General features: G+C 44.9%; 1 protein-coding gene across 2 annotated transcripts in view; it reads right to left on the bottom strand.

Moving 5' to 3' along the window:
* wrn (WRN RecQ like helicase) overlaps positions 1-23,472 on the bottom strand; it is a 123,330-nt gene extending 99,858 nt beyond the window's left edge. The window contains exons 1-7 of one of the 2 annotated variants that reach the window (XM_086007228.1): positions 23,183-23,472; positions 20,187-20,295; positions 17,806-17,921; positions 11,904-12,049; positions 9,739-9,887; positions 3,582-3,731; positions 1,901-1,973 (exon numbers count right to left, since the gene is read on the bottom strand). In XM_086007228.1, the coding sequence (XP_085863354.1) occupies positions 1,901-1,973; positions 3,582-3,731; positions 9,739-9,887; positions 11,904-12,049; positions 17,806-17,921; positions 20,187-20,261 (709 nt within the window). In that variant the 5' untranslated portion in view covers positions 20,262-20,295; positions 23,183-23,472. The remainder of the gene's footprint in view (positions 1-1,900; positions 1,974-3,581; positions 3,732-9,738; positions 9,888-11,903; positions 12,050-17,805; positions 17,922-20,186; positions 20,296-23,182) is intronic. The other variant, XM_086007219.1, reaches the window with a different exon arrangement.
* Between the last annotated feature and the right edge of the window lie 2,658 nt (positions 23,473-26,130).

Raw genomic sequence — 26,130 nt, 5'->3', positions numbered from 1 at the left:
TAGAATCACCCACTGGCATGCCAAAATACTGCTAGATTGATAAGTTGTGTGTTTGTGCCTCGGAATTCTCCAAATAAGCAACACTATTGTGGGGGTAACAACAGAAAATGCTGGAAAAACTCAGCAGGCCAGGCAACATCCGTGGAGAGAAATTAAGAGTCGACGTTTCGGGTCGAAACCCTTTTTCAAAACTGGAAAGGAAATGAAATAGATCGAAGGCAGGGCTGCGATAGAACAAAAGAAGTAAAGAGACATTAAGAGGTATTCAAAACCAGACGAGATGGTGATAGGACAGTGGAGACAAAAGACGGCTCGGATTAGGTGTGAAGTGTACTGGCAGGATGGGAGACAGCTGCCATGTGGGAGAGAGGAAAAAAAGGAAAGGGGGGGGGGTGGGAAGGGAAAACCCAAAACAAAGGGGTGGGAAAAAAATAAGTAAAAATGTAATAGGGGCCGAGGTTATGATCTGAAATTGTTGAACTCGATATTGAGTCCGGAAGGCTGTAAAGTGCCTAATCGGAAGATGAGGTGCTGTTCCTTGAGTTTACGTTGAACAATGCAAGAGGCCAAGGACGGTGAGGTCCAAGTGGGAATGGAGCTTGGCCTCTTGCATTGTTCCACGGAAGCTCAACGTAAACTCGAGAAACAGCACCTCATCTTCCGATTAGGCACTTTGCAGCCTTCCGGACTCAATATCGAGTTCAACAATTTCAGATCATAACCTCGGCCCCTATTACATTTTTACTTATATTTTTTTCCCAACCCTTTGTTTTGGGTTTTCCCTCCCCCCACCCCCCTTTCCTTTTTTTTCTCTCTCCCACATGGCAGCTGTCTCTCATTCTGCCAGTACACTTCACACCTAATCTCAGCCGTCTTTTGTCTCCACTAGTCCTATTACCATCTCGCCTGGTTTTGAATACCTCTTAATGTCGCTTTACTTCTTTTGTTCTATCGCAGCCCTGACTTCGATCTATTTCATTTCCTTTCCAGTTTTGAAAAAGGGTTCACCCGAAACGTCGACTCTAATTTCTCTCCACAGATGTTGCCTGGCCTGCTGAGTTTTTCCAGCATTTTCTGTTGTTATTTCGGATTTCCAGCATCTGCGGTATTTTGCCATCGTACTATTGTGGGGGTAGTGTTTCCACGTGAGCAGCACCTTCGGCACATACAGAGTGGAGGCCAGATGGTTTTCCACTGACAGGAGCAATCGCCCAAGCTGTTCTCACGCACTTATCAGCCAGTGAAACAGCAGCACGGACAGAGGCTGGGGAACAGGTTGCCCGTCTTTTAAATCTACTGGAGCATGAACAGAAATACTGATCCAGTCAGAGGATCGTCTCAATTCTACTAAGACAACATATCTTCAAAATTAGATTAAATAAATTACCTTGTGGCAGCCTGGTGGGGTAAGGTGTTGATGCACAAATTTGCTTTGGAATGGAGTAGCACAACACACAACCTACCAATCTGACACAGTAATATACCCTGCAGGCGCCTCCTAATCTGTGACCAAACGACAAGCAAATATATATATATATATATATATATAGAAAAAATCTTGTTAAATTTATAACAAATAAAATTTTTAGAGTTTTTGTCAAAAATGAAACATTTCCATTTAAAGTACACATAAGACAATAACAATCTAACAAACATACAAAAGGTGAGGTGAGAAAAGAGCATCACGCCCAGCAAAGCTTGCTGGAGTGTGCAACTGCAGCTGCTAGCGATGAGAACTCGTAAGGGAGCCAAAAACAAAAGTCGAAAAAACCTGAGCCAACTTCAGGAAAAACTCGAGAAATTCCTTCCCGATGTTATAATGGAATCGAGCAAGCTTAAGCAGACTTTGGTTACCAAGACGCATCATTTGGGGAACTTCTCCAACCTGCACACAACTTACCATCTTTATAAGGAAACAATTTTTCTCCACTAACATCCAAACTATTTAATTTTTGGTAAATTAGAAGACCGGCCTACAGAAAGAGAAAGGAACACAAATGAGAGCTATCTTAGTCAATTATAAAATATCACCACAGTGGACCTCCTGATAGCAACAAACTCAGCCTTATCTTACCTTCCCGACATGTCATGATATCCTGTTGAGCAACAGGTCCAAATCAGCAAAACATACCACTGGGAATGGAGTGCATGAACCCAAGTGGCAATACATGACACAAGTTTTTAAAAAAAAAACATACAACGTAATTAATAGCTGGCACATAGAGTGCTTGTTACAGGGTTCCAAAAAAACTCTCAGGAATCAGATAACTTTTTTTTATTCTTCTGAGTTTCATTGTTGATATTTGAACCCTATGTCATGAATCCTACCATTCATGTAGAAATGACTCATGAGGTAACACTGGGCGGCCAACTGGTGGCGCCGTCCAAGGAAAGTATAAATACTCGGGCGTGGGCCCAGCTTGCTCAGGACGTTTTTGTAACCAGGAACTAGTGATGTAACTAGAACTCATGGTTGTGAAACAGTTGATTAAAGCCTTGTTTTATACTCAGATCAAGTGCTTAATAGTTTTCTTACATCACCCTAGCTCTGTGCGATGAGTATGCTATACCATGGCCATGATGGCACTTACTCAACTAGGTCCCAATCCGCCGCCAATGTGACTCTGAAACCAGCTGTTTGAAAGCATGCAGGGGAAGCCTGGTCCGATTCCCTGCTCTCCGTTCTCGACTTTCTTTCCCTATCTCTGGTGATGTGCATGGCTTGCTATCTGGCCCACAACACAATGGACATCGAAGCCTCAACACATGGGCAATTTTGGCCACAACTTACTAAGGTGCAGTAGCACAATAGGGTTATTGCCTGTAACTTCAGGGTACCATCTTGGCTTGTTAAAAACATTCCTTCCCCTCATTTCTTTTCCAAAGTTCTCCCACATTACATACCAATCCCTGCAAATAGGGCACTCAGATAAACCAGCTCTCGGTAATGGCACTCTCTATCCCACATCCTGAAGGTGTGCAGGAACACCAAATGGTAATTTAGACTCAAACCTTACCATGCTAGAAGAAAGTGCCCAGTTTCTCCACAGTGCCTCCCTGTCAAGCCACCAGAGATCAGGAGCATGTTGAGTGAGTGCAAAGTAAAATTCTACAAATCTGGAACTCTCGCCCCCCAAAAGTTGTTGAGGCTAGGGGTCAACTGAAAATTTAAAAACTGAGATTGATAGATTTTTGTTGGGCAAAGGTATTAAGGGCTACGGAACCAAGACGGGTAAATGGAGTTAAGATACAGATCAGCCACGATCTAACGGAATAGGGCTCGAAGAGCTGAATGCCCTTCTCGTGTCCCTAAGTACCAATTAGTAGCATAGCATCGCCATTAAGCTTCTTGTTGCTTGCTATTTTAGTTTTTTTTTAAAAAGGGAATTAAAACCCAATTAAAAATGTTGTCCCACAGTACATAAAAGATATATGAATTAACGTCTAATTGCCTATTGGTGCAAACTATATCGATAAAACAAAAGCACTTGAATCAAAGAGCTTTTCAATTACATAATAAAGAACTGGAATAACAGTATTATAGGACAGGGTATTTATAACTGAAGTAGACATGTACATACATAGGCATCGGTTGCCGCATACCGCTGCTGCTCGTCACTGAGTGGAAATGTATCCCAGTCACTGCAGCGGACAGATGCATCCTTCCACAGCTGTTTCCCGCAGAGGTGTTTCACCAACCCATTCAGACTCCATTTCTCTGCACATTTCAACTACGGCGTATCACAGGAAAACAAGTTTTTAGAACCAGAACAAACCACTGCAAAGTAATTTCTATTCAGTTTAGTATTGTGAAAAAAAATCTGAACTCCCACTTCAAAAAAAAAAGTGGCGCAGGCTTCTAGAACGGAAGTATACCAGACTTGTACATTAAAAGGTTATGGTAACAGAGGTAATCACCTCTCAACTGGCTAAGCCAAGTTCAGAAACTGACCTTGAAAGGAACTGGAGATGTTAGATTTTATCCCGGGGCTTTCAAGTGGATACCCAATTACATTATTACATCTTGTTGACATTTAAAACTCAATTAGAATCTCCAGGCAGATGGGATTGTAAAAAGCTGTTTGCAAGGAAGGGCCCTTTGATATTTGGTTCGGATCCAGTCAAAGGAAAGAGCAAGAAAGTCTCCTCTTAATCACAACTGTGAAGTGCAGCTCATCAATGTTAGTTATACTGTAATGAGCTATCAGATGGGAACATGATGGGCATGGAGGTCACAAAGATCCCACAACCGCCCAACACTGTTCATTAATTAGTTTTACCAACTTATGGTTTGTCAGAGCCTTGGAATTTCCGCTGAAGAGCAGCTTTACTGGAAATAATGCAAGTTAAACATTTATTTATCGGATTCTTCCAACCCAGTTCGCATTAAAAATTGCCATTGCAGCGATTCTACTTATAGAACACAAATCAAATTTTTAATTTTCCTATTTTTCCACCTCCTCAAAAAGGAAATGTTAACAGATTTTTCACGAAAAGTATAAAACAGAGTTCCAGTTCTCTGTGAGCCCTGGCATTTTAGCTCACCCTCAGCTTAAGGACATTGCTCGCGTGGAGGGCAACAGAACATAATATTTGGACAAATCAAACATCTTTTGCTCACTGCAAATGATTTATAAAAAGAGATGCAGATTAGGGTCAGGTCAAATGCCAATTTGTGCTAATATCCCAGATAACAAACTGTGTGGCTGTATCAAACATTGTATAAAAAAAGATGATTTTTCAATTCAATTTTGTCAAACAAAATATAGTATTTGATGATCACCCGTCCTAATATCTCCTTGTTTGGCTCATCATCCATTTTATTTTCTTACTCCTCTGAAGCGTCTTGGGACGTTTTTCTATGTTAACCGTACCCTATCTCACACCAAATCCTGCTTCCCCATCAAGCCTGTCCTCGCTGACCTACATTGGCTCCCTGTCCAAGGATTTAAACTTAAAATCCTCATCAAATCTCCGGTTCTGCCCTACCTTGCATCTGCAATCGCCTCCAGCTTTATATCCCCTTCCACACCCTTCGACTATGGCCTTTTGTGCATTCCCCACCACTGGTGGCAAGGCCTTCAACCACCTTAGCTCTTCTCCCTGTGAACACCATCCGTAAAACCATGCACCTCTCCCCCTCTTTTATAAACCGTCTCAAAACCCATCTTTTTGACCAAACTTTTGGTTGCCTATCCTAATCTGTCACTCCACAGCATAGCAGCCATTCCCACAAATATTTCCATTTGCCTTCGGACATTTTTGTTCATGTTTTAGTTTAAAAAATTGTAGCACGGTGGCATAGTGGTTAGCACTGTTGCCTCACAGCGCCAGGGACCCGGGTTCGAATCTGGCCTCGGGTGACTGTCTGTGTGGAGTTTGCACATTCTCCCCGTGTTCGCGTGGGTTTCCTCCGGGTGCTCCGGTTTCCTCCCACAGTCCAAAGATGTGCAGGTTAGGTTGATTGGCTATGATAAATTGACCCTTAGTGTTAGGGGGATTAAATACGTGGGGTTACGGGGATAGGGTGGGATATGTGTTGGTGCAGGGGTTACGGGGATCGGGTGGGATATGTGTCGGTGCAGGCTCGATGGGCCGAAATGGCCTCTATCTGCACTGTTGTGATTCTGTGATATCAGGAAACTCTCGATTTACCGGCACCTAAATAACCAGAAATCTCTGTTAACCGGCAAAGTTCAGGAGTAGGTTCAGGTAAGTTTTACTTCATATTAGTGGCCGTTCCTGGATCTGTGGCTGTGTAACCGGGGTTCCTGCACCTGTTGCTATGCAACAGGGATGCCTGGATCTGTGGCCGGGGTTCCTGCACCTGTTGCTATGCAACAGGGACACCTGGATCTGTGGCCGGGGTTCCTGCACCTGTTGCTATGCAACAGGGACACCTGGATCTGTGGCCGGGGTTCCTGCACCTGTTGCTATGCAACAGGGACGCCTGGATCTGTGGCCGTGTACGGGGCTCTCGTACCTTTTACTATACCTCTGTAATCTGGACTTTTTGATAAACCAGCACCACGCCAGTCCCGTCGGTGCCGGATAAAAAAAAGAGTTTCCTGTACTTATTTCTCATCCTCTTGAACTCTCCAAACCCACGTGATTACTCGGTTGATACAGCAGGCAGGCACAACCTGCAGCCAAGCCTTTGACAATGCTGCACTTGAGTTAGGATGTGCCCGTTTGGTGATCTGGATCTGTTATTGTTACCTTGTGACTAAATCTATCGGATGTATCAAATATCATTGGATTCTATTGTACATGTTGAAAGGTGCTATATAAATGTCAGAAATAACAACAGAAAATGCTGGAAATACTCAGCAGGCCAGGCAGCATCCGTGGAGAGAGAAACATAACGTTTCAGGTCTGGGACCCTTCAGACCTGAATGAAACGTTAACTCTGTTTCTCTCTCACGGATGCTGCCTGGCCTGCTGAGTATTTCCAGAATTTTCTGTTGTTATTTCAGATTTCCAGCGTCCGCAGTATTTTGCTATTATATAAATGTCAGCTTTGGTTCGGTGGTAGCACTCTCACTTCTGAGTTAGAAGGTCATGGGATCAAGCCCCACCCTCCAGGACTTGAACACATAATTTAAGATAACATTTCAGTATACTGAGGAAGTGTTACCTTGGCGAAGGTGGTTGTTAGATCGGGTAATTAATTTCAGTGGACCACACTGATCTGAGGTCAACACACTAAAATAAAAGTTTGCGAGTCCGGTGGTAAGTTTTAAATAGTCGATTTATTGCATCACCTGATTTACACCGTTTGACTTCCTTCATCCGACTCACATCATATTCAAAATGGCTGGTTTTTATACAGCAGCAGATGTACCCACCCCCTTTATTACCATTGGCTCAGCAGCATGCATGCAGAGCTATGGTTGGTTCAACTACATCACACTGATTGGATCTCTGATACATCAATCATTCCTTTGTTCTCTAGTTAAGCAGAATCATCACTTTCAGTTTTAAGCTAAGATCAGCACTTTCACAGTTTAAGCTAAATCAGCATTTTCACTGTTCTCAGTTTCTAAGTCAGCCGATGTGACGTTACCAGCTGTGATTGGATCTGATACATCACACCATCCTTTGGCATGTGGTCAGCTTAAGCATAATCTGATTTCTTTAAATCATTAGATTTTAATCATGATATCTAATGATTTAAAATATATATATTTATATATTCCCTAACAGTGGCGTTGCTCAGATGAAATGTTAAACCGTCTGCCTGTTCAAGTGCATGTAAAAGATCCCATGGCACAATTAGAACAGGAGCAGTAGAGTTTTCCTGGTGTACTCCTGACCAACATGTATCCCTCAACCAACACCACAATATATATAAATGATCTAGACGAGGGAACTAGATGTAATATCTCCAAGTTTGCAGGCGACATAAAGCTGGGTGGGCGTGTGTGCTGTGAGGAGGATGCCGAGAAACTCCAGTATGATTTGGACAGGTTGGAGGATTGGGCAGATGCAATATAATGTGGATAAATGTGAGGTTATCCACTTTGGTGGCAAAAACAGGAAGGCAGATTATTATCTGAACGGCAATAGATTGGGAGAAGGGGAAGTGCAACGAGACCTGGGTGTCCTTGTGCACCAGTCGCTGAAGGTAAGCATGCAGGTGCAACAGGCGGTTAAGAAGGCAAATGGTATGTTGGCCTTCATAGTGAGAGGATTCGAGTACAGGAGCAAGGATGTCTTGCTGCAGTTGTACAGGGCCTTGGTGAGACCACACCTTGAGTATTGTGTGCAGTTTTGGTCGCCTTATCTGAGGAAGGATGTTCTTGCCATGGAGGGAGTGCAGCGAAGATTCACCAGACTGATACCTGGGATGGCAGGAATGACGTATGAGGAGAGATTGGGTCGATTGGGCTTATATTCGCTGAAGTTTAGAAGAATGAGAGGGGATCTCATTGAAACTTATAAAATTCTAACAGGACTAGACAGACTAGATGCAGGATGTTCCCGATGGCAGGGGAGTCCAGAACCAGGGGTCACAGTCTAAAGATAAGGGGTAAGCCATTTAGGACAGAGCGGAGGAGGAATTTCTTCACCCAGAGAGTGGTGAACCTGTGGAATTCTCTACCACAAAAGGCAGTTGAGGCCAATTCATTAAATATATTCAAGAAGGAGTTAGATATATTTCTTAAGGCTAAAGGGATCAAGGGATATGGGGAGAAAGCAGGGACAGGGTACTGAATTTGGATGATCAGCCATGATCACATTACAGTAAATGGCGGAGCAGGCTCGAGGAGCCAAATGGCCTACTCCTGCTCCTATCTTCTATGTTTCACACAAAAAAATTAACTGATGATTTATCTCATTGCTGTTTGTGGGATCTTTGCTGTGTGCAAAATTGGCTGCCTCATTTGCCTACGCAACAATGACTGCACTTCAAAAGTAAGTCATTGGCTTTGAAGCACTTTGGGGATGTCCTAAAGATACGAAAGACACGACGGGCTAAAATTTACGGTCTCCGTGACGGCTACTGCTCCTGCTCTAATTGTGCCATGGGATCATTTACATGCACTTGAACAGGCAGACGGTTTAACATTTCATCTGAGCAATGCCACCTTCACCAAGCTGCGCATGCGCGAAAACCCGGAACTTGCGATCAGTCATGGTACGCCCTGGCAGATCTACCGAACGACTGGAAAATCACTTTCGCTGGTGCAGAGTTGGCCTATTTGCCCAACTACTGCTCAGCAATTGCCCACGAAACACTTATGGCTGGTAAAAGCAGGCGTGGAGCCTGCTTTCACCAGCATAAAGGGTTATTATAAATATTAAATAAAAAAATAAAAAATGATGCACACTTAAAATTAGTTCATGCAAATATTGGCCCAGATTAAAATGTTTGAAATTATTGTTCAAAAAATTTAATTTTTATTGCATTTGCTGTGATGAAGGGACTTTTAATTAAATTTGAAAACTAGAACATTATTTATTACAGTTGTCTAAATTGTTTAATTATTTGGGGATTCCAGTAGGGTTTATAGAGGATGCTGTTCGGAAATGGAATCCTCTGCTCATTGGAGGACCTGGCCCATGTGATCCCAGGGACGCTTCCGAACCACCTGCGTCCCTGGAATCCGTGGGCCTTTACACTGCCGTACGGCTGCAGGCCCAGGCCCCGAACTCTCCGTAGCTTTGGAGCCGGGAGGCAAGTTCGTAGATCTTTCGCGGGTCGGAGGCGTACTCCGAAGGTACGCCTCCGACCGCAAATTCAGGGTCAATATAAATGCAAGGTTCCTTTTTTTTTTTTTTTTTTTAAGTTGTTGTTGCAATGATGGCACAAATGAGAGGAAGCATTTTAGCTGAATTCAGCGCAGTAAAGCCCCCAAGATTAAAGATAGGCTGGAATTGCAAGCAGTGATATATGAAGAAGTCAGCAAAGGAAGTGAAAGGAGGAAACCAGGGTTAACCTGGAAGAAACAGGACATTATGGAGGGAGATGAGTATTGGAGTACTTAACACAGGCCCATCAGAATACACGTGAAGTGTCCGTTTGGTGATCTGGATCCGTTATTTGTTACCTTGTGAGTAAATCTATTGGGCGTATCAAGTATCATTGGATTCTACTGTAAAATCTCAAAAAGGTCTGCCTGGCTTACAACTGATTCAAATAACTATCGCTGCTCTCAGAAGGTTTTAGGTCCCAGACCTTAGATCAGTGACATTTTAACCCACATTAAAATCCAAAAATTAATAAAGTTTTACCTTTTGATTAGCCACATCGGTTAGTTCCACAACGCTTTTGAGTTTAATGTCATAGTCCTTCATTAATTTCCAATGGTCTCCGTCAATTCCAACTCCAACTTTTTTAATTGCTTCATCTTCCAGTAACCTTCTGAGTCCACTTGGAAATCCTAAAACAAAATTCACTTCATCAATACAGATTCAGCCCCTTTGGTAAATGGCAAATTATTGCCAAGGAAACGCTTCAGTTTCCAAATCTTTTGTCATTTATTATTCATTGCGACTTTTTAAGTTTAAAAAATTGTACGTACTTCCTCTTGAATTCTCCAAACCCACGTGAATACCAGGTTGATGCAGCAGGCAGGCAACCTGCAACCAAGCCTTTGGCAATGCTAGGTTGCGTGAAGGATGAGTTCAGGTTATGAGTTCATACCTCTGATCAGCACCTCAGTTAACAGCACAGCCAACATCATGAACTCACCGTATGGGGAATCACGGTAGTTGGAGGGAACAAGAGTCTGTGCTTTGTGTTTTTCTAAATGTGGAAGGGAACACTAAGAAGTGTGTAGTGCTCAACTTAAATGCTGGCTGCATGACCCGTCAAATAGAATGAAGGCCACATTTACTTATTAACATTGAATTTACCGCTGTGGCCGTTTACTGTCTCTAACAGTTAGAACAGGACCACAAGAATAATATTGTAACCGGACATGGAAAGGAAGACAAATAAAGAGGTCAGTACATTCTGACTGCTAGTCAGGTTACAACAACTTACACTTATACAGCATTTTTAGCGTCCCAAATTGCTTCACAAGGACATTAAAAAAAACAAAATGGACGCTGAGCCAAAGGAGGAGATAGTAGGGGAGGAATCCAAAGCTTGGTCAAAGAGGAGGGTTTTAAAGGAGAGGGAGGTGGAGGGGTTTAGGGAGGGAATTCCAGAGCATAGGGCCTAGACAACCAAAGGCACGGCTACCAATAATGGTGCCAAGGGAAAGGGGGATACACAAGACGTCAGCACAAGAGAAACAGAGTTCCAGGGAATTGGGAGAGGAGTTGCAGAGAGAGAGAGAGAGAGAGAGAGAGGGAGAGGGAGAGGGAGAGGGAGAGAGATTACAGAAATAGGGAGGTGTGAGACCACAAATCGATTTAAACACAAGGATGAAAATTTTACATCTGAAACTTTTGGAGCCAATGTAGATCAGCGAGGACATGGGTGTTGTGTGAGCGGGACTTGTTAGAAACATAGAAGAGAGGAGCAGGAGTAGGCCATTCGGCCCCTCGAGCCCGCTCCGCCATTTAATAAGATCATGGCTGATCATCCAAATTCAGTACCCTGTCCCTGCTTTCTCCCCATATCCCTTGATCCCTTTAGCCTCAAGAAATATATCCAACTCCTTCTTGAATATATTTAATGAATTGGCCTCAACTGCACTGTGTGGCAGAGAATTCCACAGGTTCACCACTCTCTGGGTGAAGAAATTCCTCCTCATCTCTGTCCTAAATGGCTTACCCCTTATCCTTAGACTGTGACCCCTGGTTCTGGACTCCCCCGCCATCGGGAACATCCTTCCTGCATCTAGTCTGTCTAGTCCTGTTAGAATTTTATACGTTTCAATGAGGTCCCCTCTCATTCTTCTAAACTCCAGCGAATATAAGCCCAATCGACCCAATCTCTCCTCATACGTCATTCCTGCCATCCCAGGTATCAGTCTGGTGCATCTTCGCTGCACTCTCTCCATGGCAAGAACATCCTTCCTCAGATAAGGGGGATAGGATTTGACAGGAGCAGAGTTTTGCATGAGCTAAAGATTATCGAGGGTAGAGGATCAGAGGCTGGCCAGGGAGCACTGGAATAGCCGAGTCAGAATGTCGAAGTGGTGGGGACTGCATATGGGCTCTGGATGGATTAGATCTGATGGGCCGAAAGACCTGTTCTTACACCTGGGCTTTCTTATGAACCTCCTCCCTCCAGCGAGCCGTGCTGGAACGCCCAAGTGTGTGGATGTCAGATGAAGACTGGGATTGGGTTCAGCCGTCAAGTAGCCTGCTGAGATTCATTGCCTAATGTACACATGAAGAGCAGTTACTTCTGTGAGGTATCAAAGGGCTGCCAGGACCCACCCACCTGCCTTCAGGAGAGGAAGGGAGAAAATTGGAGAGATCAAAATACATCAAGCTCTAACCTGACATGGAAGAGATGTGGAACAGGTAGCACTTGTTCTCGGAGGCACACAGCTGAATAAGTGCTACTTTTCCCATCTTTCCTTTTACGTATGCTGGAGGCCACTCTATGTCAAACCCAATGGCTGATTCCTTTGGAATAGAAGACCTGAAACAAGAAAAGAAATTACACTTTATTCCAAAAAGAGTGGGTGACATTTACAATCTGTAAATATTAAAAATCTGAAAATAAAATCTACAGTTCTAAGAGAGAAACTCACCCCTAGGATCTCCTCTTTGAAAATAAAAACTGTTACAAAGAATAACTAATGAACATTCATCTATATATTTCCATTTTATTACTACTTTTTAACAAATAGCATTAGAGGACTGATTGACCAATTCTGACAGAGCAAGACGCTTGAATTAATATTAATACCCAGGGCTTCTTCTCATAGATAAACGAATGGGATTGTGGGGGGGGGGGGGAAAGAGAGGAAAGAGCGTGTTATGCAATTATTTCACCCACTCACCTGTTATTTGTCCTTTTCTGGTCCCCCCAGATTACACCCAGCTGAGAGGACAAGAGGCAAATGACCTGCTCCCAGACCTGCACCAATTCCACTCAAGCTAGCTCCTAAGAGGAAGTGGGCCTGCGTGGGAGCGGCAGCAGGACCCGAGAGAAGGAGGAGCGGCCATAAAAGAGCGCTGCAGAGGAGGCCCGACACCGGAGGAGACGGACCTGTGTGGGAGTGGCAGCGGGACCTGAGAGAAGGCGGAGCGGCCATAAAAGATCGCTGCAGAGGAGGCCCGACACCGGAGTGCTGCGAGTTGGGAAAGAGTCCGAGAGCAGGAGCAGTCAAACAACAACAACTGCAAAACCGCTAAAGTGACGTCACAACCAGGGAAGGAGCTAATTGGCAAGTAGGACCTGGTGAGTATTTCTACAGTCCAGTCGCTAAAGTAAAAGTAAGGTCTCTAGTTTAGAGTAAGTAGTGTTTAAAGGGAAGTAGGGTCCCTAGTGCATTTAATATTCTTTAATTTAAAGGAAGTAAAGGGAGTAAATTAAGGGTAGGACATGGCAGGGCAGCTCAGCAGCGTGGAGTGCTCCTCCTGTGCTATGTGGGAAGTCAGGGACACTTTCGGTGTCCAGGGCGAACACGTGCAGGAAGTGTCTTCAGCTACAGCTACTCGAAATCCGCGTTTCAGAGCTGGAGCTGCGGCTGGAGTCACTGCGGAGCATCCGCGAAGCTGAGATCTTCGTGGATAGCATGTTTAACGAGGTTGGTCACACTGCAGGTAAAGAGTGCACAGGCAGACAGGGAATGGGTGACCGCCAGACAGAGTAAAAGAACTTGGAAGGTAGTGCAGGAGTCCCCCGAGTCCATCGCCCTCGTCAACAGATTTTCCATTTTGGATACTGATGGGGGAGATGGTTTCTCAGGGGAATGCAGCAAGAGCCAAGTCCGCGGCGCTATGAGTGGCTCAGCTGCACAGGAGGGGAGGAAAAAGAGTGAGAAAGCAATAGTGATAGGGGATTCTATCGTAAGGGGAACAGATAGACGTTTCTGTGGATGGTATGTTGCCTCCCTGGTGCCAGGGTCAAGGATGTCACTGAACAGCTGCAGGGCATTCTGAAGTTGGAGGGCGAACAGTCAGAGGTTGTGGTTCACATTGGTACCAACGACATAGGTAGAAAGAGGGATGAGGTCCTGCAACAAGAATTTAGGGAGCTAGGTAGCAGATTAAAAAGCAGGACCTCAAAGGTTGTAATCTCTGGATCACTGCCGGTACCACGTGCTTGTGAGTATAGGAATAGGAGGATAGAGCAGATGAATGTGTGGCTAAAGAGTTGGTGCAGGAGGGAGGGCTTTAGTTTCCTGGATCACTGGGTCTGCTTTTGGGGAAGGTGGGACTTGTACAAGTCAGACGGGTTGCACCTGAACCGGAACGGGACCAACATTCTTGCGGGGAGGTTTGCTAGTATTGTTGGAGGGGGTTTAAACTAACTTGGCAGGGGGATGGGATACAGAGTGGAGCTATAGTAGGGAGTGATGCACAGCCAAATATAGAGGAAAAAACAAGTCAGCCTGGAAGGCAGAGCAAATATGTAACGGCACAAGGGAGTATGGCAAGGCTGGATGGCATTTATTTTAATGCAAGGAGTCTTGCGAGTAAGGCAGATGAATTGAAGGTGTTGATGAACACATGGGAGTATGATATTGTTGCTATCACAGAGACATGGTTGAGGGAGGGGCAGGACTGGCATCTCAATATTCCGGGGTATAGAATCTTCAGGCGAGACAGAGGGGGGTGTCACAATATTAATCAAGGAGTCAATTACTGCTGTAAGGAGGGATGATATCTTAGCAGGTTCCTCTAATGAGGCCATATGGGTAGAACTTAACAAAAAGGGGCCAAGCACTTTGGGGGTCTATAGTACACTCCCAGCAAACAGTCAGGGGGAGATAGTGGAACAGATATGTAGGCAAATCTCAGAGAAGTGTAGAAATAATAGGGTAATAATAGTAGGGGATTTCAACTTCCCCAATATTAACTGGGATAGTCAGAGTGTGAAAGGCTTAGAGGGTGCGGAATTCTTAAAGTGCATACAGGAGAGCTTTTTGAGCCAGCATGTAGAAAGTCCAACAAGAGAGGGGGCAGTACTGGACCTAATTCTAGGGAATATAGCCGGGCAAGTGGTAGAAATGTCAGTAGGAGAGCATTTTGGTGGCAGTGACCATAATTCAGTGAGATTTAAGGTAGTCATGGAAAAGGACAAAGATGGACCGGAAATAAAGGTTCTAAATTGGGGGGAAGACGGATTTTAATATGATAAGGCAGGATCTGACCAAAGTGGATTGGGATCAGCTACTTGTAGGAAGATCCACATCAGAGCAGTGGGAGTCTTTCAGAAAGGAAATAGAGAGAATAAAACACCAACATGTTCCCGTAAAGGTCAAGGGTGGGACCAACAAGCCCTGGATGTCAAGGGATATACAAGAATGGATTAGGGGAAAAAAGGGGAGCTTTTGGCAGATACAAAGGACTAAAAACAGTGGAAGTCCTAGAGGAGTATAGTAAGTGCAGGAGGGGTACTTAAAAAAGAAATTAGGAGAGCGAAGAGGGGGCATGAAAAAACACTGGCAGGCAAAATAAAGGAAAATCCCAAGGTGTTTTATTATAAGTATATTAAGGGCAAGAGGATAACCAGGGAAAGAGTAGGGCCCATTAGGGACCAAAGTGGCAATCTGTGTGTAGAGCCAGAAGATGTGGGTGAGGTTTTAAATGAATATTTTGCATCTGTGTTCACTATGCAGAAGGACAATGTAGGCATAGAAATCAGGCAGGGGGATTGTGATATACGTGAAATAATTAGTATTGAGAGGGAGGAGGTACTAGCAGTTTTAGCGGGCTTAAAAGTGGATAAATCCCCAGGACCAGACGAGATGTATCCCAGGCTGCTGTGTGAGGCAAGGGAGGAGATTGCAGGGGCTCTGACACAAATTTCAGAACCTCTCTGGCCACAGGGGAGGTGCCAGAGGACTGGAAAACAACTAACTTAGTACCATTATTCAAGAAGGGTAGTAGGGATAAACCAGGGAATTACAGGCCAGTGAGCCTAACATCAGTGGTAGGGAAATTATTGGAAAAAATTCTGAGACACAGAATTAGTCTCCATGGTTTTGTCAGGGGGAGATCATGTCTAACCAATTTGATTGAATTTTTCGAGGGGGTGACTAGGTGTGTGGATGAGGGTAGTGCAGTTGATGTAGTCTACATGGACTTCAGTAAGGCTTTTGACAAAGTCCCACATGGGAGACTGGTCAAGAAGGTAAGAGCCCATGGGATCCAGGGCAATTTGGCACATTGGATACAAAACTGGCTTAGTGGCAGGAGGCAGAGGGTGATGGTCAACGGTTGCTTTTGTGACTGGAAGCCTGTGTCCAGTGGTGTACTGCAGGGATCGGTGCTGGGTCCTTTGCTGTTTGTAGTGTACATTAATGATTTAGATATGAATGTAGGAGGTATGATCAGCAAGTTCGCAGATGACACGAAAATTGGTGGAGTGGTAAATAGCGAGGAGGGAAGCCTCAGGCTACAGGGCGATATAGACGGGATGGTTAGATGGGCAGAACAGTGGCAAATGGAATTTAACCCTGAAAAGTGTGAGGTGATGCATTTTGGGAGGGACTAACAAGGCAAGGGAATACACAATGAATGGTAGGACCCTAGGAAGGACAGAGGATCAGAGGGACCTTGGTGTGCATGTACATAGATCCCTGAAGGCAGCAGGACAGATAGATAAGGTGGTTAAAAAGGCATATGGGATACTTATATTCTATGCCTCGGCTAATGAAGGCAAGAGCAGGGAGGTTATGATGGAGCTGTACAAAACGCTAGTTAGGCCACAGCTGGAATACTGTGTGCAGTTCTGGTCGCCACACTATAGGAAGGATGTAATTGCATTGGAGAAGGTGCAGAGGAGATTCACTAGGATGTTACCTGGGCTGGAGCGCTTCAGCTATGAAGAAAGGCTGGACAGGCTGGGGTTGTTTTCCTTAGAGCAGAGAAGGCTGAGGGGGGACCTGATTGAGGTGTACAAAATTATGAGGGGCATAGATAGGGTAGATAGAAAGGAACTTTTCCCCTTAGTAGAGGGGTCAATAACCAGGGGGCATAGTTTCAAGGTAAGGGGCAGGAGGTTTAGAGGGGATTTGAGGAAAAACTTTTTCACCCAGAGGGTGGTTGGAATCTGGAACTCACTGCCTGAAAGGGTGGTAGAGCCAGGAACCCTTGCAACGTTCAAGAAGCATTTAGATGAGCACTTGAAATGCTATAGCATACAAGGCTACGGACCAAGTGCTGGAACATGGGATTAGAATAGACAGGGCTTGATGGCCGGCATGGACACGATGGGCCGAAGGGCTTCTTTCTGTGCTGTATAACTCTATGGGGGAGAAATTGGGTATGTAGCGCCACCTATTAGCGCCTAAAGAGGGCAGTCAGTGGCTGTAGCGCCACTGGCCGCGCCTCCCGTGATATTCAGCGGGAGCACTAATGGTGGCGTTAGCCTGTTGCGCTGCGCCGCCACCGATGACGTCATCGGGGTGCGCAGCGCCCCATTAGCGCCTCGATCGCGATATTTGGTAGCGAACGCCGCTGTAGCGCCGTTCGCTACCCGCGCCCGGTTCACGGGGCCTTGCTGTGCCGGCAGTGGCGCAAGTTAAGGTGGAGGTGCGGGGCGGCCGCCTGCCAGCACCTCCGTCCCCGGCCTCCTGACCACCCCCTGTGGCATTGCCGGCTGTTCCCCGAGAGCCCGGCACTTCTCCTCGGTGCCGGGCTCTTTTGCCGGCACTTGCGATCGGGGATCGTGCTGTTGCAGGCCCCTCCCCCTTAACAATGGGAGGAAGGCCTGCAGAACCGCAGCGTGCCGTGCCGCAGCGTGGTGCTGCGGCATGTTGCGCTGCGATATTCACTTTCAGCGCCCTAAGAGGGATGCGGAACGCCTCGAGCCTCACCCCGTCTCCCTCTAGGGGCGCTGAAACTGAATTTCTGACGTTCGCTAATGCGCCAAACGCTGCGCAAAAATCAGTGCCCAGGCGAACTTGGCGCCTCAACCCAATTTCTCCCCCTATGACTCTAAGAGAACACTTGCAGCAACCAAATGATGACTGCACCTATGATTTTATTTCACTTTTGGTGAGAAAACAGTCCACTTTTGCTTGATACCTCTCTGCAGGGTAGCGATTTATATCACTAACTCAGGAGTGGGGGATTCTTGGTCAACCAAGCCTAGAAAACAGAAACTAGGAAACAACCTCGGCACCAAAGAGTGTGCCTCATCTAAACCAATACACAAGAAACAGAGCATTTCAATTTAGGTATCAGAGGCAAAATATAGCTCACTTTCAGAAATCTTACCTTAAATCTTCTGATAGAAAGGAACAGTCATTTCCTTCATAACTGCAAATAATGGACCCAGGAAACTCCAAGAAGGGAAGTTTGTCCTCCAGAACATTTTTCTTGATACAAGAAACCTTGAAAACAAGAAAACCTCTTTTTTACCCCCTCTCTTTTAAATGGACACCTGTTGAAACCTGCCTGCCATGCACTCCAATAAAAAGGTACCTGGTAGCGTGGGGTTATATTAAACCGCTGTCCCACAGAGCTAGCTCCCTGCTGCGATTCCCTACAGAGTGAGTTCTACTCTGAGCTGCCTAAACTGGGGTAGTAAGTTGCCAAAAGGAGAGAGTAAGTTGATTTGAGTTAACCCAGGCAACTTTTTCTTCTCCTCCCAAATAGCAGCTCAAACAAACAGCAATAGCAAATGCCTGGAAAAAGGATGTCTGGTCCCTCTAGTTGATGGAGAATAATTCGTGGTTGAGAAGTGATCTGGTCCAGCGTAAACTGCAAAAGTCACAGCGCAGTCGTTACGGAATTGGCTACAACCATGGACAGTCGCAGAGATCATTTTCTTCTGGTTCCACTCAGTTTCTCCCCTCAACAACACTTCAATTTTCATCAGCAGCGTGCTTTCAAGTACTGGGGCTCTACTTCTTTCAACCCACCCAAGTGTGAAGTAAGTTTCCACCATTCATAGGAATGTTAATTAGAGCTGTGGGGGGGGGGGGGGGAGGAGTAAAGTAAAAGAGTAGAGCAGACAGATTGGAAGGGACAGTGAGCTCAAGGTTTACAGTAATGAGATAGGACAGGACAAGATAATAAAAATGAATCAAATTGCCAAACCAATATATATACATAATAATATACACAGAGTTTACCAAACAGAATTGGTGAACTAGAATCCTGGATTCAAATGAAAATGTAGCTGCAGCTAGGTCAGGATTAGCAATTAAATATTCTCAGGCATAAAACTTTCAGACGGGATAGGGAAGGAAGAGAGGGAGGGGGTAGCATACTAATTAGATGCAATATCATAGCACTAGCACGTAAGGAACTAAACAGACAAGTGGTCCAAACAAAATCCCTCTGCATTGAGCTGAGGAGTAAGAAGAAGTGAATCACATTACTGGGAGTTTATTATAAACTATATTACATCACACGTGCGTTACTGGACTGATCAAAAGCTTGGTCAAAGAGGTGGATTTTATTGAGGTCCAGAGTTAAAATTCCACCATGTGAAACTTAATTCCTGGGCTAACACCAAAAAGTGACCATGAAATCTTCTGGATTGTCATTAAAAACCCAACTGGTTCACTAATGCCTTTCGGGGAAGGGAACCTGCCACCCCTACTCAGTCTGGCCTAGATGTGACTCCAGTCCCGCACTACGTGGTTGACTGTCCATGTCTTCTGAAGTTAGACAAACAATAGCTTCAAGAAGGGTCAACTAGGAACAGGCAATAATTACTGCCTCGCCTACATCCCAAAAACATTTTTTTTAAAACAGCAAATAGTGGAAAGATGTTAACAGCAAGAGTCATAGGGAGAAATCTTAATTATACAAAAAGAGACTGGGATTGGGAAAATGTCTGTGACAAAGGGGAGTTTTAAAAAACAAGTGAGTCTGATCGGGACTGTTTTCTAATTCAATGTGTTGCCCCTCCAAGCAGCACTATTTGACTTGGCTCTCGGTAATGAAGCAGAGCATGCAGGTGACCTAAATGTGGGAGAACATTTTGAGTAAGAGAGATCAAAACAGAGATAGATGCAGTCCAAGAATAGCAAAGGAAAAATCGATGTAATGGAAAAGGGCACGTGATTAAAAATGGTGACCTTTAAAGACCTTAATTGGGCTGCAACTGGAGTATTGTGCACAGTTGTGAGGAACTCCATTAAAGGGTGGATATAAAGCCAAAGGAAAAGGTGTAGAATACATTCACTGGGATGATTACAGTTATGGGCTTGAGAAGTTAGGGCCATATTTGGGAGCATTCAGACGGGTTCAATTCCTGGAGCAAACAATGATCTGCAGGGCCAACCTTTTTACAATGCCGTGTTATTTTCTGTGCTGTAGTGTGCTGCAGCAGAAACTTTTTCAGCGTTGTTCCTATTAAAACTAAGATAAAGGTAGTATTAGTAGCACGGATGCAATGGTATCTTTCTCTTACTGATCACATCAATGCACCTTCTCAGTGTAAATGCATGGTAAAGTTTGACACCCTCTATTTCCACCTTTTGCGTGTTACTATCAAGGTTTAAAAAAAAACACACTTAGAAAGTAAACGCAACAGCTGATTAATGTTTGCCCAAAAAAAAATGAAAAACAATTAAGTCAATAATACATCTTTCAGTGTAGTAATCCAAAAACTGGTAGAAAAATTGTCAGTCATTCCTGTGTACCTTCTGTCGCTTTTCAACTTCTTTTATTTCTTCCGATGCCATCCATTCAGGAAGGTTACGCTGCTGATAGGTCATCTTTTCGCCATCTAATGCATCCTCTCAAGGTTTTCTGCCCGAGTACAAAGACATTTTTTTGTTACACGCTGATAGCTATCAGATCTCAGGAGTAAAATTTAGGGAAAGATTCTGTCTGTCAAACACGTACTGGTTAATAATCTCACGCCCTTCACTGATCATAAGAGAATGGATGTCAGATTTCCAAACATGCAAGAGGTCAAATGCTTGCTTTCTCAAATCATGATGGAGCTACCACTTCAATTTTGACCACATATTTTACAGTATAATCTCACAAACATGTCCCAGAGACAAGTGAATATTAATTTGTACTTGTTCTATATATTTTTATGCACTACCAAAAAGGTGGTTACTTCTGACAGCGCCCAGTGTTCAAAGCTTAGACCTTTAGTGGGTTACTGGTACAAGCCTTCCAACACACGCTAATTTACTAAACAATAGGAACATAGGAATTGGTCGACGAAAAAAGATCACAGTCCATCTAGTTTGCCTTCTACCATCCTTGTCGTCGCAGGATACAACGATAATGGAGCTGTTGACTGCTCATGGCGATCAATCTCTATCAATTAGTCTACAACAGACCCAAACATGTGGCAAGGAAAGCCCCAGTGGTGGAGAGCTTTGGGAACCATAGGCCCAAAGTCACCTATTCCTCCCCAGCATTTTTACACTTGCCGCACGTCGTGTCTCAAATTACTCATATACTGTATCCCAAACTATTAATTGCTGAAATAAATGTATCTAACTTGCATTTGAATGAATTAACACTAATTGTTTCCACTGTCTCCTTAAGGAGCCATAAACCATTACATAATAAGACATATTTTGAATTAATCAGAGTAAATGAAAGTTTGTGGCAACTGAAAGCTTGAGGCCCTAAAGCAGCTCCAGAATCTCCACTTGACTGTGTCTTCACCCTCAAAACATTTCCTAGATTGGAAGCTCTACTAGTTCAGTCAATACATTTTCATTTCCCTCTATTTGGTTGATCCACTGCACTAAGTTCTATGCAGTGATTATAGTTGTTAGAAAAAAATAAACAAAAAGTAGGATGTGACAAGGGATTCATTCCAAGAATATGTTTTGTTCCCAAGGAGAAACATGAACGGTGAATTATTTTCCAATAAAATGTCACCTTCACTTGTAACTACGACTTCAGTTTTCAGGCGATTTCGGTTGTATTACTTGTTGGGAAGTGATGATTGCATGTGATTGACATATTGACATATAGAGAGCATCCTGACGAACTGTATCACAGTATGGTATGGCAGCTGTAGCTACTATGACCGGAAAGCCCTGCAGCGGGTAGTCAAAACTGCCCAACGCATTACCGGCACCCGGCTACCGACCATAGAGCACATATACCAGAAACGCTGTCTACGGAGGTCACGGTCCATCATCAAAGACCCTACCCACCCCAGCCACAGTCTGTTCGCCCTCCTGCCATCTGGGAGACGCTACAGATGCATTCACACCCGTACGACCAGATTTAGGAACAGCTTCTTTCCCAGGGCCGTCATCCTACTGAACTCCACAAATAAACTCTAAAGCCTGCACATCTGCCAATGCACTTTATTATGGTTATGTTTATGTTAATGTATTACAAGCCAAATGTATGTTGAATGTTTAAATGTCTTAATCTAAATGTACACTCTCGGGAGCCGCAAGCCTACATTTCGTTGTACTGCACTTGTGCACTAACAATGACAATAAAAGTTGATTTGATTTGATTTGATTGCATGTTTCTAAAAGTATGTGACAGCTGGAAATGAGAACTGGCTCAGGTTTTTTTTTTTTTTTTAAGTTGTACTGTATTTTTATTTTAAAAATTGTGACACAACAAATGAAGTGTAATACAAGAAACAACTAAAGCGAAGAGACAACTAAAACTAAGTGTAAGCCTTGGCTGAGTGGTTGCACTTTTGACTCCGAGTCAGAAGGTTGTGGGTTCAAGTCCCACTACAGAGACGAGAGCATATAAACTAGGCTGACACTTCAGTGCTGCGCTGTCAGAGGTGCCGTCTTTCAGATGAAACGCTAAACCGAGGCCCTGTCATCTGCCCTGTCAGGAGGACGGTACAATTCAAAGAACAGGGGAGCTCTCCCAGTGTTCTGGCCAACATTTATCCCTCTGCCAACAGTAGTGCAATGCAATCTTTTACGTCCACCTGAGGGCATCGACGGGGCCTGTTTAAAGGCTCGTCTGAAAGACGGCACACCTCCCAGTGCAGCACACCCTCGGTACTGCACCAAAGAGTCAGTCTGGGCGGGGAGTCTTTGTGACTCGAGATGGGAGTGCAACCCACTGATCACTCGTTATCTCTGGTGACTCGGAGTTATAAAATTACATTAACGGTGTGTATATAAATGCAAGTTGTGTTCAGGAGGCATGCTGGCTGCAGAAAGAGCTTAGCAGTGAAAGAAAAAAGACCTGCATTTTGATAGCGCCTTTCACGACCCCCGGACGTCCCAAAGCGCTTTACAGCCAATGACGTTTTTGAAGTGGAGTCACTGTTGCAATGTAGGAAACGCGGCAGCCAATTTGGACATAACAAGCTCCCACAAAGAGCAATGTGATCATGACCAGAAAATCTGCTTTAGATGTTGATAAACATTGGCCAGGATACCAAGGATAACTCCCCTGCTCTTCTTCAAAATAATGCCACGGGATCTTTTACATCCACCTGAGAGCAGACTGGGGTCTCAGTTTAACATCACATCGGAAAGACACTGCAGCACTCCCTCAGCACTACACTGGCGTGTCAGCCTAGATTTTTTGCGCTCAAGTCTCTGGAGTGGGACTGGAACCCTCCGCCCCGTGACCAATTTTAACTGTGTGCGTGCTGTGCGCCAGCAAGACGGCGGTAAAGGATGGATGCACCCGAGACACAGGAACAACGGTGGACATGTCGCGCAATTACCGGGTTGCAGAGTGGTGGCGGCGGCGGCTGCTGCTGCCGGGGCCGGGGCTCCAACCAAAGCCCTCGGGGGGGCGCTCTCTCTCTCCCTCCCTCACAGGCCCAAGGCCTCCCGGCGGCATCAGCTGTCGGGCGAATAACGTGGAAAAGCCGCTTTTCCCCCGAGCGGACACGGCGGCCCTGACGCGCTTCCTCGCTCCCAATGAGAATCGGTGGGACCGCCACTCGCGCGCCACGTTACCTTGGCCGCCGAACCGAAACGCGCAGGCGCGCCGCTACCCCTTTCCACCACCCCTCCCCGCGCGCGTGCGCGTTTGCCTCGCTCGATTGACGCGGTCTGGCGTCGGGATTTTTTTTTCTCCTTTGCTTCAAACCGGCATTCCGATCGACCTCTCGGCGCACGATTAAACAGATCTTCTTTAACCCCGCCCCCTTCCCATATCTCAGCCCAACTAGATTGACAAAGGCGCCCCTTGGTTGTCATAGTGACGGGCGATCCTTTTTTTCCCCCCTGGCTCACCTTTACCCCTGCGTCTATTTGCAACACCTGATTTCTGATTGGGGTCCCCCCTCGGGAGCAACATAGCAATATAGGAGCAGGAGTAGGCCCTTCGAGCCTGCTCCGCCATTCAATATGATCATGGCTGTACCCCTGCCCTGTAGGCATGAGGGCTTGTGACTTTGTACAAAGAGCTGAGACTTGAGCTCTGTAAATGTGATTTACTGTAAAATGTTAAAATTTTAAATAAAATTTCAAAAAAGATTTTTTTAAATGATCATGGCTGATCCTCTGCCTCAGTACCATATTCCCACTCTCTCCCCATAAGCCTTGATGCCTTTTGTGTCTGGAAATCTATCTCATTCTTAAATATATTCAGTGATTGGCCTCCACAGCCTTCTGTGGTAGAGAATTCCACAGGTTCACCACCCTCTGAGTGAAAAAAATTCTCCTCATCTCAGTCCTAAATGTCCTACCCCGTATCCTGAGATTGTGACCCCTCGTTCTAGACCCCCCAGCCAGGGAGACATCCTCCCTGCATCCAGTCTGTCTAGCCCTGTCAGAATTTTATACATTTCAATGAGATCCCCTCTCATTCTTCTAAACTCTAGTGAAAACAGGCCTAGTTGACCCAATCTCTCCTCATACAACAGTCCTGCCATCCCAGGAATCAGTCTGGTGAATCTTCGCTGCACTCCCTCTATGGCAAGTATATCTTTTCTTGGGTAAGGAGATCAAAACTGCACACAGTACTCCAGGTGTGGTCTCACCAAGGCCCTGTATAACTGTAGTAAGACATCCTTGTTCCTGTACTCAAATCCTCTTGCAATGAAGGTCAACATACCATTTGTCTTCCTAACTGCTTGCTGCACCTGCATGTTTGCTTTCAGTGACTGGTGTACAAGGACACCCAGGTCGCTCTGTACATCAACATTTCCCAATCTATCACCATTTAAATAATACTCTGCCTTTCTGTTTTTTCCTACCAAAGTGGGTAACTTCACATTTATCCACATTATACTGCATCTGTCATGTACTTGCCCACTCACTCAACTTGTCTAAATCGCCTTGAAGCCTCTTTGCCGCTTTCTCACAACTCGCAATCCCACCTAGTTTCGTGTCATCAGCAAACTTGGAAATATTACATTTGGTTCCCTCATCCAAATCATTGATATATATTGTGAATAGCTGGGGCCCAAGCTCTGATCCCTGCGGTACCCCACTAGTCACCGCCTGCCACCCCTATGCTCTGTTTCCTGTCTGTTAACCAATTTTCAATCCATGCCAGCATATTACCCTCAATCCCATGTGCTTTAATTTTGCACACTAACCTCTTATATGGGACTTTATCAAAGGCCTTCTGAAAACCAAATACACCACATCCACTGGTTCTCCCTTATCTATTCTACCAGTTACATCCTCAAAAAACTCCAGTAGGTTTGTCAAACACGATTTCCCTTTCATAAATCCATGTTGACTTTGTCTAATCCCGTTGATATTTTCTTAGTGTCCTGTTAACACATCCTTTGTAATAGACTCTAGCATTTTCCCTACGACTGATGTTAGGCTAACCGGTCTGTAGTTCCCTGCTTTCTCTCTCCTTCCTTTTTTAAATAGTGGGGTTACATTTGCCACCCTCCAATCTGCAGGAACTGTTCCATAATCTGTAGAATTTTGGAAGATGACAACCAATGCATCCACTATTTCCATGACTACCACTTTTAGTACTCTGGGATGCAGATTATCAGGCCCTGGGGATTTATTGGGACAAGACCAGATTTCTGATTGGGTCCCCCTTGGAAGAGGGACTAGACCAGACTGGATTTCTGTTTCCTTGGGAGCGGGACAAGACCAGAGCAGATTTCTATCTTGACAAAGGGTTTGACCCAAAACGTTGACTCTATTTTCTCTCCACGGATGTTGCCTGGCCTGCTGAGTTTTTCCAGCATTTTCTGTTGTTATAGCAGATTTCTGATTGGGTCCCCCTTGGAGCGGGACAAGAGACCAGAGCAGATATCTGATTGGGTCCCCCTTGGGAGCGGGGACAAGACCAGAGCAGATTTCTAATTGGGTCCCCCTTGGGAGCGGGACAAGAGCAGATTTCTGATTGGGTCCCTCTTGGGAGCAGGACAAGACCAGGTTTCTGATTGGTCTGATAGCAAAATACTGCAGATGCTGGAAATCCAAAATAACAACAGAAAATGCTGGAAAAACTCAGCAGGCCAGGCAACATCCGTGGAGATAAATTAGAGTCGACGTTTCGGGTGAACCCTTTTTCAAAACTGGAAAGGAAATGCAATAGATCGAAGGCAGGGCTGCAATAGAACAAAAGAAGTAAAGAGACATTAAGAGGTATTCAAAACCAGACGAGATGGTAATAGGAACAGCACCTCATCTTCCGATTAGGCACTTTGCAGCATTCCGGACTCAATATCGAGTTCAACAATTTCAG

The sequence above is a fragment of the Somniosus microcephalus genome, chromosome 2, assembly GCF_052327205.1.
Source record: "Somniosus microcephalus isolate GS21.2 chromosome 2, FLI_Smic_1.0, whole genome shotgun sequence".
In the NCBI taxonomy this organism is placed as follows: domain Eukaryota; kingdom Metazoa; phylum Chordata; class Chondrichthyes; order Squaliformes; family Somniosidae; genus Somniosus; species Somniosus microcephalus.
This window is presented reverse-complemented; position numbering and strand designations above follow the sequence as displayed.